Source organism: Pavona decussata, unplaced genomic scaffold (assembly GCF_977016875.1).
Source record: "Pavona decussata unplaced genomic scaffold, jaPavDecu1.1 SCAFFOLD_84, whole genome shotgun sequence".
NCBI classification, from domain to species: domain Eukaryota; kingdom Metazoa; phylum Cnidaria; class Anthozoa; order Scleractinia; family Agariciidae; genus Pavona; species Pavona decussata.
The window spans coordinates 1412362-1430691 of NW_028145502.1; the positions used below are offsets into that span (position 1 = coordinate 1412362).

General features: G+C 39.9%; 2 protein-coding genes across 2 annotated transcripts in view; one reads left to right on the plus strand and one right to left on the minus strand.

The window, feature by feature from the left end:
- Positions 1-3698: 3698 nt before the first annotated feature.
- LOC146475343 (uncharacterized) lies at positions 3699-6085 on the plus strand. The gene is made up of 2 exons (XM_085115742.1): positions 3699-3780; positions 4324-6085. The coding sequence occupies exon 2, from the start codon at positions 4333-4335 to the stop codon at positions 5953-5955; it is 1623 nt and encodes a 540-aa protein (XP_084971868.1). The 5' UTR covers positions 3699-3780; positions 4324-4332; the 3' UTR covers positions 5956-6085.
- Positions 6086-6215: 130 nt separating this feature from the next.
- Positions 6216-18330, minus strand: part of LOC146475344 (sperm flagellar protein 2-like) — a 45889-nt gene continuing 33774 nt past the window's right edge. The window contains exons 47-60 of the mRNA XM_085115741.1: positions 17320-17387; positions 16881-16951; positions 16270-16369; positions 15511-15618; positions 15330-15407; positions 14404-14454; positions 13479-13661; positions 12269-12361; positions 12064-12126; positions 10684-10842; positions 9473-9532; positions 8484-8564; positions 8020-8145; positions 6216-6508 (exon numbers count right to left, since the gene is read on the minus strand). Of these exons, the coding sequence (XP_084971867.1) occupies positions 6461-6508; positions 8020-8145; positions 8484-8564; positions 9473-9532; positions 10684-10842; positions 12064-12126; positions 12269-12361; positions 13479-13661; positions 14404-14454; positions 15330-15407; positions 15511-15618; positions 16270-16369; positions 16881-16951; positions 17320-17387 (1289 nt within the window). The 3' untranslated portion in view covers positions 6216-6460. The remainder of the gene's footprint in view (positions 6509-8019; positions 8146-8483; positions 8565-9472; positions 9533-10683; positions 10843-12063; positions 12127-12268; positions 12362-13478; positions 13662-14403; positions 14455-15329; positions 15408-15510; positions 15619-16269; positions 16370-16880; positions 16952-17319; positions 17388-18330) is intronic.

The window sequence follows — 18330 nt, forward strand, 5'->3', positions numbered from 1 at the left end:
TGGCAGATTTCGTTTGACAGATCCGTGCAATCGTGCGTGGAACCGTGCCGTGCTCTTTTTCAAGAAAACGGAGTAATCTTAGACATTTCTTGCAGTTAAAATTCACTGCGGGTTGTAGTTTGGTATTTAACGAGCTAAAGCGTTCGTCCGATGAGTGATTTCTTTTTTGTTGGCTTGCAATGTTGTGCTGCCGTAATGGCTTCTTCGCGGGAATATTTGCGGGAAGATGATGTGGTTGATTTGGACAGTTCTTTCAGTGAATTGTGGATCGAAGGTTAGTATCACAGTCATATTTCCTTTTCCCGCGAATATTCCCGCGAAGAAGCCATTACGACAGGACGACATTACAAGCCCACAAAAAAGAAATCACTCTTCGGACGAACGCCATATTGGATCGAAATCTGCTAGTCGCTATTTTTCCTTCGCCTCTTCCCATGACACCGCGCGCGCCTCAATCCATCCTCGTATCGAGTCTTCTCACCTCACAAAACACGTAAATAGCGACTGGGTACGAGTCTGCTCCAGGATGTATTCCCACGGAAATGATAACAAAAGGGAGCCAACAGCACGCGTTTAACCCCACGTCTTCATTAGCACAATGTGAAATGGGACAAATACCAGTTCAACCTGATGCAAGCAAGTATACTGGAGAGAACAACCAAGAAAGGGAAAAGGTCGAACAAGGCGATGTTATTGCCTCAAAGGTTCAAAACAGGAAACGCAATATGCAAATCAACGTTTTGTATAACAGTTGGGTTAATCCAAAATTTCAGGATCTCTTTCGCTTTAGGAACCTAAAATGCCCCGTTAATTAATTGTTCTGTATCGCTGAGTTCAGGTTTAAATGTTAAATGTTAATAAAGTTTTAAATACTCAAATTACTCGAAAAAAGAAGAATTTATTCGTCTTTTAATTCCATTGGCTAACTTAGTAATTGATCAGCCTTTAGAAATTCGTAAATTCCCATTATCACTCCCCTTCCCTCCCCCCTGAATATTTAACCCTGTCTTGTGTCTGTAGCCTCTTATTTTTTCGTCTCCCGCGCGTCGCGTGGGATACTTTCGCGCTGGCTCGCGTGTCGCGCGTGCTCTACTATCCCGAGAGAAACTGGAGAATGCTCGCAGGCTTCTTGAGATGTTGTTTAACCACAGTCAGGAGTAAAAATAAAATAGTCCGTTAAAGGTAAGGCTTTTTCTTTAAGAGCTGTTTTGAGAATTTTCCAAATTACTTTTTTAGGAAATCGTAAAATGATTTGGTTTACTCACAGACTCACAAAATACTAATCAGCTTACAGGCAGCCCAAGCTCAATATAAGAAAGGTGCTGCCAAAATTGAACATGGCCTGCCTGTGAGTAGCTTTGAGCTGTCAAAGTAAAACCATTATCCTTAACGAACTTTTCTTCTTTTTTTTTATTTTGTCTCCAGTCAATATTATAATAATAATAATAATAATTATTATAATAATGATAATAATAATAATAATAGTTATAATAATAATAATAATAATAATAATAATAATAATAATCTTTTGAAATGATGACTACATTTTTAAGGAACTTACATTCATAATTTTTAGAGATTATAAGTCACTAAGTTTTATTTATTGAGTTAGCTTTTATTATATATTTTGTACAAAGTCTATAGAGAATCGTTATTCCTACACGTGGTTTGGGCCACGCCCCAGTCTACGTATAATCTTATGGCATACATAAGGTTTTACAACATTACTGTGATAACAATAATAATAATAATAATAATAATAATAATAATTATAATAATAATTATAATTATAATAATAATGTTTAATGCTTATATTACGCTTTTTACATCTAAATATGATCAAAAGCGCATCACAGTAATAAAATTATACATTATAATCGAATAATAATAAATAAATAACGACTATAAAAGAATTGAAACCCTAACAATATGACAATATATCCATCTTATAAATACTTATAAAGAAAGGAAAAAGCTGCTGACCAAACTTCTATAGCATACTACTGAGCGTGTATCTAAAATAATAAGTCTTTTTAAACATGGTTTTGAAGGTGTTGAAGTCAGTCTTACTTCTAATGCTTGCCGGCAGGGCATTCCAAGTCTTAGGGGCAGACGCTGAAAAAGCCCTATCTCCTAATGTACACTTAAATCTTAATATAATATAGCTGTTTTTCTTCATGACAATTTCGCCTTGAAATTAACATTTATTTTTCTCGATTTTGCATAAATTACAACCAACCTCGTTCCCAGAACTTGTTCTGGGAACGAGGTTGGAATCAAACCAAGATATCGAAACCACTTTGCTGAAGATCGAAACTACTGACGTATTAATCTTAAAATAATTTATTTGCTTATTGACTTTGTTAGCACAGAACTATAACTGGAATAAGGAGACCCACCAAACGGAATTAAGCTCAATAGCTTTCATGTGAATGAGCATATCCTAAGATTTCATCCTCATACTCGAAGATTAATCCTGGATATCCAACGGTTCGTTTAAAGCCGCGGCCACACGAGCGATTTTTTGCTCGCGCAGGTGATGCGATTTTTTCAAATTTTGTCGCGTCGCCAGTGCGAGATGAAAATCGCACGTGTAGCCACCCTCGAACTTGCGACGCGACAGGTCAAAAAATCGCAAGAAAAAAGTCGCCAGAATTGAAATTTTCGCGACAAAATCGTAAAGATAGCGCCTGTGTAGCCACCCTGCAACTAAGCCTCGTGATCCGCAATAGCTCGGGAAACGCCGGGATATCAACGACTGAAATTTCCGTCAGAAGTTGATGGTAAAATCCTTGTTCCTTTCTCTTTGCGAGCCACGGACGCATCTACGTTGAGCTTTTCTTAATTTTCTTCTTCCTTTGTTTGCTTTTTATCGTCAAGAAGAAAAAGGCAAATAGGCGAAAAACTATATCCTCGCTTCGGACGGTCCGAAAGGGCCGTCCGCCATCGGTCTGTTTATAGCGCTAGGTCTCTTGAAGTATGCGATTCACGCGGCTTTCAATTTGTCGCCAAACTCGCTAGAATTTGTCACTCGTGTAGCCACCCTCTTGCGCTGGCGACGCGACAAAATGAGAAAAAATCGCATCACCTGCGCGAGCAAAAAAACGCTCGTGTGGCCGCGGCTTAACCCGCTTGGTAATTCGGATTAATTTGTGAAGAAAAAATAGCGTTTTCTCCACCAAAAGATCACCTCAAACTTTTGCAACACTGAAAAGCTATAAACCCTTTGTTTTCGGAGGCAAATACGTCGTAAAAACTGTGATGAAGGGCCAGCTAGCATTTTCGTTAAGCAGAGAACAGCTTTTAAATTTGGGCAAAAAGATACCGTTCCCCAAAATTTTTGGCAACTTAAATTTTCAGCTAAAGAATCGGAACAGATCAAACTATGTTAGCTTATAAAATTGCCATTTGAAAAGGCCATAACATTATGTGAGAGAACAGGAAACAACACGTCAACAATTTCGCCTTGATCGGTTCTCGCGGGGTTGAAATAACGACATTAAGACACGGCAGTTTTTTTCCTTGCCTTTACTGATGTTTATGCTAAATCTTGAAACACCTCGAGTTTTAAACGACATGCATAAGTGGATGTTTCGTTCTAGAAATGAAAGTGGTTTTTAACTTCCTTACATAGCCCCACGAGGTGATCACTCGGCCGCCAAGAGCACATGTAGACACGTGATTGCGCAGCGCATGGACGGAAGTTTATAGCAGCTATAAATTGACAACCTTGCCATCACTCTTCTAACTATAACACCGAGGAGAACGCACATAAGTCAGGTAAGTACTACGATCACTCTGTCATTAGATTCTCATTTTTTTTTCCAGGTATTTGTATTTATGCACTATTTCAATAGTTTACTACAAAAAGAAATTACGATACATCACAAAAGTAACATAAAGACAACATTAAATTACATATTAATTACATTAAGAAACTGAAACGAGTCACTAAACTCGTGACAATATACTCTTTAACTGCGCGCTTTCTACTAAACCAAAATTTTCGGTTGGAAAATTCAGATACTTTCCGTGTCAAATGAAAGACTTTATTTCCATTTGCTCCAAACTTGCAACTGAATCTCGGCATTGGTAGATCAAAAAGTGTACGAGATGGGAACAGAAGACAACAAAATAGGAATGAAAATTTTGAACAAATGGAACGGTAATTTTTGATCAGACCGGCTGGAACGGAGCGGCAGTTTCTTCGAGGGTCGTACGTTTGTTCAGGAAAATTTCCGTTAGTTCCGCGCATGCCATTACAACGAAAATTTTGGCTACATGGAAAGCAGCCTAGGTCAGTGCTGTACTTTGCTTTGATAGGAAGACGAAATGCCTGGCAGTACAGTGATAGAAGTGCTTGGACAAATCGTGTTTAGCTTTACACGAAGCGTGTCGGGGCAGTACAGTCCAGAGGACGCTCATTACACTGTAGCGAATTTTGACTACACTACTTGGCAAGGAACAGGCCGAGGGTGGTACGAGGAACATGTTGGCGAAATAATTTACCAAGAATACAGCGACAGAAAAGCGTCTGCAAGGGATTTTCTGCCATCTAGTAATCTTAACACGCGCCTTATAGACGCTTGTTCGACAGATGACATTGGGGAACTGCAGTCTGAAAATCAGCGAACCGAAGACCAAGCAATGGCTTGGAAGAGGCTCAGACCATCCGCTCTGCACACAGTGTGCAAATCAATGTACATCGGAGCTTTGATTTCACTTTGCTCTGCCGTCCTTATAGGCGCATTGTTTACAATGATCTCTTATCTCTGCCATGAAACTGTACAAAACTGCCAATTTCACCCAAAGACATCAATTCCGTTGAAAATTCAATGGATGAGGACAATTTTGAAAGTGGTTTCTTGCGCTTTCCTGTACCTATGGTTCTTTGCAAACATACAAGTTCTTTTCCGTCCATATCAGTTGATGGGAGCGAAGAAGAAGCTGTTTCTAGTTTGCTTGTTTCTGTATTGCTTGGACGCACTATATCGTGTGATTTTACAAGCTACGGGGATATCTAAATCATTCCTTTCTACCGTACAAATCATCCCACTTAATGCTCTGTTTGTCACGAGTGTGCTTTTGCAAGTTTATATTCTAACAAATCACTTCTGCGTACACTCAAGGAGACAAAAGCTTACTGTGTTTATGCAAGTTACAGCGTCTTCTGCTCTGCCGTTTATCTTAGGTATTGCTATTACCTCGTTAATTTACCCAGCGTATATCAAACAAAACGAACAAGGAAAGCTGATCATTGCCCTGTTTTCTCCTCTCCTTGGAGTCATACTCAAAACAGTATCACGTATTTCTGTTCAAAGACTATGGAACATCACGCACCCTGCTTACTCATACGTTCTCATAGCGCCATTGTATTTTGGTTCAGCAGTCATCTTTCGAGCTTTGCAAGCGGATCTTGACAGTTTACAATCGATTGCTGTTCTTGGAATCATTCACGGCGCAGCTGAAGTCATAGAGTGCAGCACTGTGGTCGCCATTGATCACCTTTGTCATGTGATTCGGAAGAGAGAGTTAGCTCCGTGGGGAAGTTTTCGCAGCCCTCGCAATGAACGAATCATGGCTGACATCGTAATCATGAGCATGCTGTTTGAATCGACTGCAATAGTATCTGGAAGTGGCTTCTTTAACTTGTATCGGCTGATTTACTTGAAAAATATTTCCCTGTTTATGTTGCTGCTGAACTTTGCCATCTTTACTTCAGTTCCACTGATGATTGAGTGGTTTTTCACAAGCCTGTCTCTAGCGATCGAAACTCGTTATCAGAATATAGCGGTCATGGCGGTGTGGAGAAGGCATTGGAAAAGACACATTTTGGTTGCCTGTATAAACGCGCTACCAGTAGCTATATGGGCAAGTCAAAATGTTTTATTGATTGTGCATGCACGCTTTCACGAGTCCTCGAATCAGCTCCCTTGCAAAATGCCATTTTCTTGAAAGGAGAACCAACTGGGGTTTTTGAAACAAGCTTCGACCTTCCAAACCGGACAAGTTCGGAACTATAAAGGGACTTTTTTCTCTTTCACTGTCCTTTTCTTGTTTGTTTGCAAACTGTCCAAGGTTGTGTTTTGATTGGCTAAAATGTTTCTCCGCTAATCAGAGCGCGTGTCACCAAAGCAACGTTTTCATCAGCTAACATTTCATTTCTAGCAAGCGAAAGCTTATACAAGAAGATCCAAAAAGAATTAATTACTTCGTTTAGGTTTTCAATTTTCTTTAATTCCACAACCAAGAAATACACAATAAGGGAAAAAGTGCGATGAAATACACTAACTGTACAAGTCAAATTACACACGAGCTATTAAAAACCTTAAAAAATGGATGCTACAAGTAATGTAACGTAGCTCTATTTTGAGTCGAAAGTGAATGATATCTGGAACTTCACTTACTGACGAGTGGATAATGAATAAATTAGCGTGACGTCATAATTATTCTTTTAATATCAGTCAAATGAGTCCATTGAAGAATTTTTGAAGGAGCTGCGAAGATCCTGAGAGGAAAAAAAATAAACAAATAAAAGACGTAGTTGACCTGTTAATTGTTTAAAGTGCCCCTGGGACGAAAATTTCATTTTCCATCTTTTTGCATTTTCGTGTAGAATATGACCTTCTTACTCATGTTACCAAATTTCAATCCTTTGCGGCGATTGGAAGTATTTTTTTTTAGCTATTTATTCGAGATTTCACGGCGGCCATTACTTGGCCTTGTTCCGGAAGTTAAGGCTCAAATTACAGGAAGTGACGTCATTGGCTCAACACGAAAAATTCGACGTGGCTAATTTTCATATGGATTCAACTTCATAAACTGTATTCTGCTGTTATTTAGTTCGCAACAGCAGAATACAGTTTATGAAGTAGAATCCATATGAAAATTAGCCATATGGAATTTTTCGTGTATAAACTGTAAAAACTGTATTCTGCTGTTATTTAGTTCGCAACAGCAGAATACAGTTTATGAAGTAGAATCCATATGAAAATTAGCCATATGGAATTTTTCGTGTTGAGCCAATGACGTCACTTCCTGTAATTTGAGCCTTAACTTCCGGAACAAGGCCAAGTAATGGCCGCCGTGAAATCTCGAAAAAAAAGCTAAAAAAAATACCTCCAATCGCCGCAAAGGATTGAAATTTGGTAACATGAGTAAGAAGGTCATACTCTACACGAAAATGCAAAAAGATGGAAAATGAAATTTTCGTTCCAGGGGCACTTTAAAAGTCTGCTAAAAATACATTAGAATAAGTGACTTCAATAACTGCATAAATTACTGCAATTAACTTAGGCCACTGGTTTATTATTATTATTATTATTATTATTATTATTACTATTATTATTATTATTATTATTATCATTATTATTATTATTATTATTATTATTATTGTTATTATTATTATTACACTTTAGTCACACGTGAATTGTTTGTACATCACCAGTGAGATAATATAATGTGAAATTTCAAGGATATAGAATTGATCCACAGAAAGTTATGACCAATTTTATCTAACACATAAGGGAAAAACTTGAAATCGTCGACCCGACGTTTTCAAGATGGTATCCACTTCTAACATTGTCAACCGTCGCCGAAAACATTTACAAATAGTTTCTTTGCTGTAGAATAATCGCTCTAAAACAAACAAACAAACAAAAACAAATGGCCACAACTTTTCGGCTACCATTGATGAAAACTGTCCTCGGATTTTCAAAATATTACAAAAATTAGATTACTTGTCGCTACGCTGCAACTGCACTGGACATTATACACAGTAAACAGTCCTTTGATTCTGTCAGTAGGACCTGTTTGGCTTTCTCCCAGACCCTCACGGTCAATTCGTTTCTGTGACGTATCCGAGAGAACGCTCGGATCGCGTGATCCGAAACGGATTAGCCGAGATGAAAGACAGAGAGAGGCCTTGGAACTAAGCTAAGTGCAAGAATGAATTTCACCTGCCAGCTTTAGGTGGCGGTTTCAATTTAAAAAAAAAAAACATGAATGACAAGCACTCACAATCGCTTTGAACCGCTGACACATATGCATGCAGTCCTGTATTATTGGATGTTGGTACAATAAGTGAAATGGGACCGCCTCCGCTTCCTCTGCACCAAGCTCCACAAACACTCCAGCCAAACGTTCCTGTGGATGGAAAAAGGGACTGGTAAGGAATGGATACTGAAAAACACAAGCAAAAGTAACTATTTTGTCATGTTTCTGAGCAACGCACGTGTCTTGTACATAAATTGCAATAAAGTAGGAGCTGCTGAAGATTGTGTCAAAATTTATTCCAATTTGCTTGATTACTGTTTGTGATATGTTAACAAAATTCGCGCCAGTTTCTCAACTTGTTAGAAGTAAAAACCAAAACTATAGGTGACTCGTTCACATGCGTTTTCCCGCGCTCGACGTCACTGACTTGTACTTTTCTCCAAGTTCTGATTGGCTCATTGTGCTCTGAGCATGAATCACACACTCACCCTTGCAAATGTGTCATCTGGGTCAGCGGTTAAACTCAAACGATGGGTGTCTTCATGTCTGCCCTCCCCGTGGTGGAAAGCCTGCCAATGAAATAACATTCCACCGCTTAATGATGTACGTGTAGAGTTAAAAATGTAGTACTAGGCTAGCTTTTATTACATTAGAGAGAGTACAAAAATTTATCTTCAATAGTCTTGAAATATTAGGTCACTTAGGAACAGACTTAAGCCCTACCAGTGATCAGCATCAAATTTCTCCTCGTAATATCAATGCTTATTCAACCCCTGTGGCCATGAGAATTAAGGATATGATCACCCGTGCATGGCGATTTTTCTCAATATTTTAATAACTTCCCTCAAGTGCTTCTATAAGAAAAGTATGGGGCTAGGGACAAGATAGGAGAACTTGTTATTTGATATTAGGAGTTAAAGGGTTAAAAGAGAAACTGTGCTCTTTATCTGATGGTGATACAATGAGTAAAACTGATTAAAATCACTCAACAGCGACAGAACCTTGAATGTGAGACAAGTGTAGTCATATCCTTGGTCACATAATTTTCAAGCTATTGTTTTCAGCTTAACAATACGAGGCGATGTTATTCAAGGCTAACACATTTAAACGAATGTAAAGACAAAGTATTCATAATGTGAGGCTAGAGTATCCTCAAGAATGCGAGGCTACATCATTCACATGAACAAAAGGCTTGAAGAGATCTAGCTGAATACGAGGTGAAATTATTCTCATGAATGCAAAGCCAGGGTGTTCAGATGAAAGTGAGGCTACAGAATTAACATGGAAACGAGGGTATATCACTCACATGAATGTGAAGCTGGAGTATTAACATGAATGCAAGGCTAGAGTATTCCCATGGTGGTGAGGCTAGAATAATGGCATGAATGCGAGGCTAGTGTATTCCTATGGTTGTGAGGCTAGAATAATGGCATGAATGCGAGGCTAGTGTGTTCACAAGTCACATGATCATAAATACCTTCATTAAGTTCTCTAACGTAACAAGTGAGTCCATCTCGGGCGGAGGTGACTGAGGTTCCTTAGATAAAAAGCAATGCGGACTTGTTAACTGATTATTTGTTTGATTCTTAATCTTTTAGAGCGGTTTCCAATTGAGTGTCGTAAAACGAAAACCAAAGTAATTACTCTGGCCAATCACAACAGATGTAAACAACACAACGAGCCAATCAGAATTCGAAGCAAATACATATAACTGGCGCCACGCGCGGGAAACCGCGTGCAGCGAAATCATGATTGGTTTTGGTTTGGATTCCCATTGGTCGAGAAAGTGGCGCGAGTTTTCTTAACCAATCACACAGCGTAGTAATACAAAACCAAAGCAAACGCGAAATTACTTTCGACACTCAATTGAAAACCGCTCTAACATAGTTAGCTATTATTCCTAACTGGGTGGCAACTATACTTTTTTAAAATTCTTTAATTGAAATAACTGTGGATGGCAAAGTAGAAATTGAAAGCGCTGCTTAAAATAAAATTTCCATTTTAATGATCGCATTTACAGACTCATAAGTTAGAGCTCCCCCAGTGTAACAAACCGCATCAAAGGAAAGTAGTAAGTAGCTTTCGTGATGGTTTCACTTTGAATTTCGTCTATACAAGTGTCGATTTGTCCATAATCAGACTTTTACAAAACTTCAACAATAGAACGAGTAGAATAAGGAAATATGAAACTAAAGTATTCAAAGGAAATAGATTTTTATACAGATTTCAACTTCTTTTGTATCTTCTTGAGAACCCGACAAACAAGCTGACTTGAAGAACACTCACTCGAGTAAGCATTAAAAAGACAAACTTTGGAAGATAAATTCCAAGTACACCGTCCGATCCTATGCAATCGTTACCGATCATATACGATCAACTGTGATCTTGCGATCATTTGAAAACCCATGTTATGCGATCGTGCGATGGAAGCTCATACCATGATACAAGTAGTTCATACTCGGCCAATTTCGCTGTTCAGAAAGTGTGCAGGCAGAATAAGCCACTTTCATTTGCGATCTCTGGCGATCCTTTGGGATCACATAGAAAAACAGCTCTTTGCGATCACTTGAGATCGAACAAGTAATAATCCAATTTCTCCGATCCTGCAATGGTCTAAGATCGTTTGCGATCACATGGAAGCCAGGCTTTAGAAACATATGACAATAAAACAAAGCGACTTCACCGTACTTGGATTTGTGGAACAGTGACATCACCGCCGTAATCCTCTGTCATTGGCTGAGGTAGATGGTGCAAAGATTTGCTGGATGGCATAGGTTGGTTAGCAACCACACTCAGTGCTCGGAGGAAACCCTCCAGGGGGTCTGGGTCGGCGGCGAAGTAAAGTAACTGTAAAATAGAACATAAGAAATGAATGATTGGACGATGGACGGATGGATGGACAGACAGACGGACCGACGAACGAACGGATGGATGGGTGGATGAGCGGAGGGACGGATGGATAGATGGATGGATGGATGGACGGACGGAGGAACGGATGGATAGATGGATGGATGGATGGACAGACGGACGGACGGACGGACGGACGAATGGATGGGTGGATGGACGGAGGGGAGGATGGATTGATTGATGGATGGATGGATGGATGGACGGATGGATGGATGGATGGATGGACGGCGGGACGGATGGATAGATGGATGGATAGATGGATGGATGGACGGACGGACGGACGGACGGATGGATGAGTGGACGGACGGAGGGGCGGATGGATAGATGGATGGATGGAGGGATGGACGAACGGATGGATAGATGGATGGATGGATGGATGCCGGATGGATTATCATTCTGTTACGAAACTTTGGAATGCAGGGGACCACACAACGCACAAATAAACAGTTCTAAATAATATTCCGTTGCCGGATCTCTTGTAGTAGAAATGCACGTGCCAGACGTCAGGGCTGAAACTAAGGCAAAGGGCAATTTATTTGGGCAAACGTCTTAAGTAGAATCACTAGTCTCTTTGCCGTAATGTCAGCCCTGAAATCAATTTGGATTATTTACTAGTCTGTTATTTGTAGATGGTATTAAACTGTCATGCAAGTAAATCGAGAAAACAAAGGTAAGGTTCATGGATTAATTGACTGATTGACAACAACGACGAATGTTTTTTTTTTCATCAAATAAGAAAATTTTACAATTATTGAAGTATTAAACCTGTTCAGAAAAAAGTTGGTAGCAGGGCTTCCAAAGTGAAAATTGATGAATTGCTGACTTTGCAAATCGTTAACTCATTAAATCAATAATCAATCAATCAATCAATCAATCAATCAATCAGTCAGTCAGTCAGTCAGTCAATCAGTCAGTCGTTCAATCAACCAATCAATCAATCAATCAATCAATCAATCAATCAACCAATCAATCAATCAATCAATCAATCAATCAATCAATCAATCAATCAGTCAATCAATCAATGTTCCCCCGTTCATCCTTCCCGGCCTTTCCTTCCTTTCTTCCTTCATTCCTTCGTTCATGCATTTGCGCGCGCGCACGAACACACGCTCGCTCCCACGCTCGTACGCTCGCGCGTCTACTCGATCACACGTCACTTACCATATCAACATAATCCAATAACGGGCCACCATCGTTATGATACGCAAATATCTGGAAAAATGCCTGAAAAAAGGTAAAGTTTTACTGTTATGCACATTGCAGGTACTTTTCCTTTCGTTCTATTTTCTTACGATACTTCTACAACCAAACTACAAACGCAAAATAAAGTCGGTCAGTGGGACGGTATATCGCTGCCGTAACTCACATTTTTCAGTTTGCCTTGTCTATCAAATACAGGTGGTACATCCGGGTCCTTGGGATGCTCCAACTCTTGTTGTCCATAAAACCACAAGTCGACCTGTGCATGATTAAGTGAAACGAACAAATAACATTTGTAAAAGTTAAAATGCAAAGAAAATTATGTGGTAGTGATGATTAACCCTTTAAGCCTTAACAGTGATCGGCATCAAATTTCTCCTTGTAATATCAATGCTTATTCAACCCCTGAGGTCATGAGAATTAAGGATGTGATCACCCAGGATGAATTTCCTTGATATTTTAATAACTTCTCCCCAGTACTCTTATAAGAAAAGTAGGCGGACAGGACACGAGAATTTGTTCTTTGGTATTAGGGGTTAGGGTTAACTCCCAAGAACGTCAGTGTTAAAGTCATAATTTAAAGAACGAGCGTCAAATGAAAGCTACGGGACAGTAGCTTGATGTGGTGCTGATTTTTGTGCTGTACAATATGGTTCAACTTTTGAGCCAGTGGATAACACCCTAAAATGTGACCATTCAAAAAGAAACTGTTGGAAACCGCTCATTTCATACTATAGTGGAACCCCGGTTTAACGATCTTCGGTATAACAATATACCCGGTATAACGATCAACATTCGTTTGCCCAGCAAAAGTTATAGTAAAATGTATGGGGCAGAACCTTGGTATAACGATCTTCGGTTAACGATATTCCCGGTTTAACGATAACCGAGCGCAAAATATTTCCCGGTTATAACGATAAAATCAATATCACAGACCACAGGAAATGCTAATATAGTATAACAAAAAAAACTTTTATTAAGTTCTAAAACGTTGAAGTTCATACCACAGAATATTCTGTATTTTTGGTAACGAACACCTTATGAGCTGTACAAACTGTTATTGACATGTTTTAAGGACATTGAAGAATACTCTGGATGTTGCAAATTCATTTAATGATCAATTACAAATTTATTAGATAACGTGCAGTAAAAAGGCGATTATCAGCTTTATCCCGGTATAACGATATCAATTAGAAATTTTCCCACAATATCGTTATACCGGGAATTCTGCTATAACGATATCCCGGTTTAACGATATAATTTTAACGTTCCCTTGGCATATCGTTAAACCGGAGTTCCACTGTATGTCTCGCAGTATACATGTATATATAAATCAAACTTTTGACCTTGCTGGCGTTGGCCGTAGTGAAACACACCTGGTCGAACTCATCCCGTGTTAGTCTCCCTAACAGTGTCGTGTCCACCTCTCTGCACCGCTCCAGCGTCAGTAGGAGATCAAGCTTAGATGCTGGAGGCCAAGGCTGTGCCGCAGCTAACAGAAACCTGCGCCAATCGATAAACTCTGTCTCCAAGGAAAGCAATGTGCACACATCTTGAAGCTGTTGAGTAAACCGCACACTGTTAAATTAAAAAAAATATATATCTGCTCCATTTTCGTTCGGTTTCATTAAGAAACAGATTTTTTTTTAAACGGGTTTTGAAAAATCGTCCACCCAAATGTATAATAAAACATATTCGTTGTCTAGTTATTGAGCGAGATCGAGCTTGCAGTGAAGGCTCTTGCTGGGGAAAAAACTGGATCATTGTATAATGCAATTCCAGGGATTTGATTGGCTAAGCGGCCATGGTACATGAGCCATTATACCATGCCCGAGAAATAGCGACCATTAAATTGCTTCTGGTTGCTCTTGCAAAGCAAAATCAGCAAGATCTAGAAATATTTATTGATTGTTTTTAATTAGACAATTACTCCACTTACGCTTGTTGGGTATGAGAGGATTATCGCCAACTCGGCGCTATGTGCCTCGTTGGCTATCTAATTGTCAAATATTTGCATATTCGAGATCACACTACACGCCAGATTCTCGCGGTCATATCTACCTGTGTAATAAAGGACTTGAGTTTTACGTGAATTGCTCATTTTTCACTTGCTCACGCGCTGGCATGCGCTGTCACGTGTATTGCGCGCACGCGCGCTTTTATGAATTCGGGCATGCGAGCAAATTTAACGAACTTTTTAACGGTATAGTTTTGTTCCCTGAAGAAGGCAGCATTGCCGAAACGTCGGTTTAAAATATCTTACAGCGTCAATTTTAAAATATTTTGAATTCAAATATCTACCTGTGACTGAGAGATGTTCATCCAGGAGTCTGGAAGCAACTCCATGCCATACTGTAGAATAAAAGAAAAATGAATTCATGTTATTAACGGGGTAAGGTTGAGTAAAGTTACACACGAGCTACAGGTGGTCCACACGCCCACAGCTTGGCCCACTTTCTGTAGCGTAAAAGAACCTGGACTATTACTGCATGGAAGTTTCACAAACAAGGGAAATCCGTGGTCCTTATTGACAACCCAAGCACCCTTAATGTTGGTCCAGGGCCCGGTCGTTCGAAAACCGTTTAACGCTAATCTCCGGTTAAAATTTAACCGAGGTTTTAAAAGCTCCGGGTTTGTCAAAATAGAGCGGCAAATTTCGGACCGGCTGGTCCAATCGGTCAACGTGGACCGCCTTCACGGGTGGTGCTTTTTTTTCCGGGAAATTTTCCAATCAAACCAAACTGTTCCTTTTGATTTCTAACCAAAATTTCCAGCATTTATGGCATAAAAGAAAAACACCCTCGGCCTCTAAACTAACGAAAAGAGATCCGCGTGACAACAGAACACGATGAAACAAACAAGAACTGCGGTAATAATAATTTTTGGAGGTCGACCCTTGTAAGGGACCTTGTGTCCTATCGTTGACTCTCCATGGGTTTTGTCCCTCAATGTTTTGTCCAGAAATGCACGCTAATTAGATTTATGAACTGTATGATAGACATCACAAGGTGTCCCCTAACCTTAATTCTCACTAAAACACACATAACTCTGTCAAACATGAAGTCATATGAAAAGGACAAAAAGGCCTGTTTTATATGAAGTACCCAAATTCAGGGTTAGGTGCATTTCTGGACATAAGACAAAGTAGAGACTCCATGTATAAATAAATAAATAAAAAAATAAATAAATAAATAAATAAATAATAAATAGATAATTCAAGTTCTCACCGTGAGTGCAGTCAGATCCATGATGGTATCACAGAACGCACGGTTGGAAATGACGCCGGTTGGGGCTGTCTCCAGCAGCTGCCAAGGACAACACAAGAACACGCATAAATACAGCAGTCTTCAACAAATTAACGGTCTGTGATGTCTCATTTACCACAGCAACGTAGATAGAATTACAAACCTGTCGGTATAAATTTGACAACTGGGACACTGTGAAGGAATCACTCTGGGGTACCTCAATGGGGCTTGGTGGAGGGGGTGGTGTGGGAGTCTTGAAGGTCTTCGTGTCCTGAGAAGGGACCAACAGAGATAGCGTTAATGGACCGCTTTACGTATTAATGGTAATGTATTTATATACCGCACATATAGTCTCATGTTGGTTTACGATTCTTCTGTGGGGTGAGATGGGACGTCAGCATGTAACGGTGCCACTGGCAGCCGCCATCAGTCCACATTTTGATCTCACCCACCCACCGACCACAAAGGGGGCTACATCCCTTACTCTTTTCGAACGGTATGACGGTGGAACCGGCCTCGATATAACGAAGTGTAAAGGATGAAATAAAGCTAAGTTCAAGTTTTCAGGTTCAAGTTTATTAAGTTTTCCAAAAAGTTACTTACAATGAACACCGCCTGCAAATAGCGAGCTAATCTAGGCAGGCGGTGTTAAGAACATACATACACGAATTACTAATTGAAGGCTAAAGCTTTCGTTAGAATTGAAGCGCCATCGTTCCACTCCATTCAATAAAAGACATTTTTGATGAGAGAATTAATACTCAGTGACATTAATTTGGACACACTTATTTGACTTACCCACAATTAATTCACAAGGCTCAAAAGCTACTGCGCATCTATATACTCAATGTTTTAATTTAACAGTGAAAACGTCTCTTGTACGCATTTTACAAAAGGTTTGAAGGAAACACTCTGCACTTACCAAATCAACCACAAAGTCTTTGTCCTTGAGAAGAACTTCTTCTTGTAGTTTTTCTTCTTTCTCAATGGCAAAGCGTATATTCTCCGCCATTTCTTTGATGCTAAAAGAAATGCGAAACATATATCAATAAAAATGTGACAGCGCTTATGTAGTTTATTTACGTCACTGAAAAAGTTTATTTTTCTCTATCACTCTACCACGCCCCTCTCACCCCCACCCCCCACCCCCAAAATAATCTCCTCTTACTATTGAACAAACTTTGTTTATGAAGTAGACATTGGCGGGTTTCACCTTACTGTCGTAAGATAGCAACCAAAGTAATCGCTCTAGCCAATCACAACACCAAAGCAACGCAATGAACCAATCAGAACTCGAAGGGAATACATGTAACTGGCGTCAAGCGCGGGAAAACGCGTGCGGGCAAATAAGGATTGGTTTTGGATTGACTTCTTATTGGTTGAGGAAATGGAGCAAGATTTTTTAACCAATCATACAGCGTAGCAAAGCAAAGCAAATACGAAATTGCTTTCAACACTCAATTGACAACCGCTTTGATTAAATAACGGGCAAATAAATATGACACGATGACAACACTTTTAGGTCTAAATCACCTTTCCACTTCCTGCAGGAATCTTTCTCCCAGCCAATCGTCCATGTCCTTGTAAGTCGAGTCGGCCTTGCCCTGAAAAAATAGGATAAAAAATAAACGTCCAACAACGGAATACCCTTAACTTGAACAGGCAGTAGAAAGCAAAACTGTCGCGAAAACGCAAGTTCGAGATATCCGGTCGAAAATTACTATGCCTATACCAGCGCTTATTACATCAAAAAGAAAAGTAACTGCCGTCACTGTTATGTTTTAAACGTATCAATGTTATAGTAAACGGAGATAGAAAAGTACTTTGACGATGAAATAAAAAGAATTTGTGTTAGAGATAGCCAGAGGTTCAAGGTGTGGTGATTTAGCGTATAATCGCACAAGCGATTTGGCCTTCAAGGGTGAACCGTTAAACATGAGGGGTACCGAGCATGCGTGGACACAAGCACTACCTTGAGCTCTTGTAAAACGGCAATGGCGTGATTCTTGATCATCTCAAGACGAGTTTTCAATCCATTATCTGCAAATGGAGAGTAAAAATAGCCGTCAATACCAAATGCAGACCTATTAAAATACACTGAAATTCATCACCCTTGAAAAGCTGCGAAGGAAATAAGACAAAAAATAAAGATACAGCCAAACAAACTCCGGCAATGATAGCGAAACAGATGAATATTGCAAAGTCAGCCAATCTCGTCCAATACAAATCGTACATGCACACGCCAAACCGAAAAAGAGAAAGTTGAATCATTTTTAAACAAATAATAATAATAACAAAAAATATATCACTTTAAGTGTCACTGTATTGAGCGCAGAGCACTTGTTGGGGAGACTCTCCAGAACGTACTGGAATTTGTAAAGATTGGTTTTTGAGGACAGGGAAAAACTGGAGTACCCGGAGAAAAACCTCTTGGAGCAAGGACACTCAACCCACATATGACGCCGAGTCCGGGAATCGAACCTGGGCCACATTGGTGGGAGGCGAATGCTCTCACCACTGCGCCATCCCTGCGCCCCTGCACACGAAGTATTATCAAATGAACTCGTGTTTCAGAGCACAGAGGTATTTGCTCCTTCCTCCTCAATGTGACGTCATAATACCGTTACCGAGCGCGAGACGTTCGAAACACTGAAGCGTGAGCAGAGTGCGCGCGCAGGTGAGCCTCACCTGCGCGCGCACTCTGCGCGAGCTCAAAGCCTGCCTGGCCGCCTTGCTCTCAGCTTCCTTACCGTGAACCGAAATAAACGCGAAAATGAATATTACATGTCGGCAAAAATTTAAATATTTGATCCCTGATTTTCCCTGAAATCACAGAATACAGGTGCGTCGATTTCCCAAATTCTCCACCTCAAGGCCCTGTTCAGACTTTTTGCCCGTGGCAGGGGCCCGTTTCTCGAAAGTCCCGGTAACTAACCGGACCAATAAGTGTCTTTGGGGATAAATGTTTCCTAACAGAAGTCAA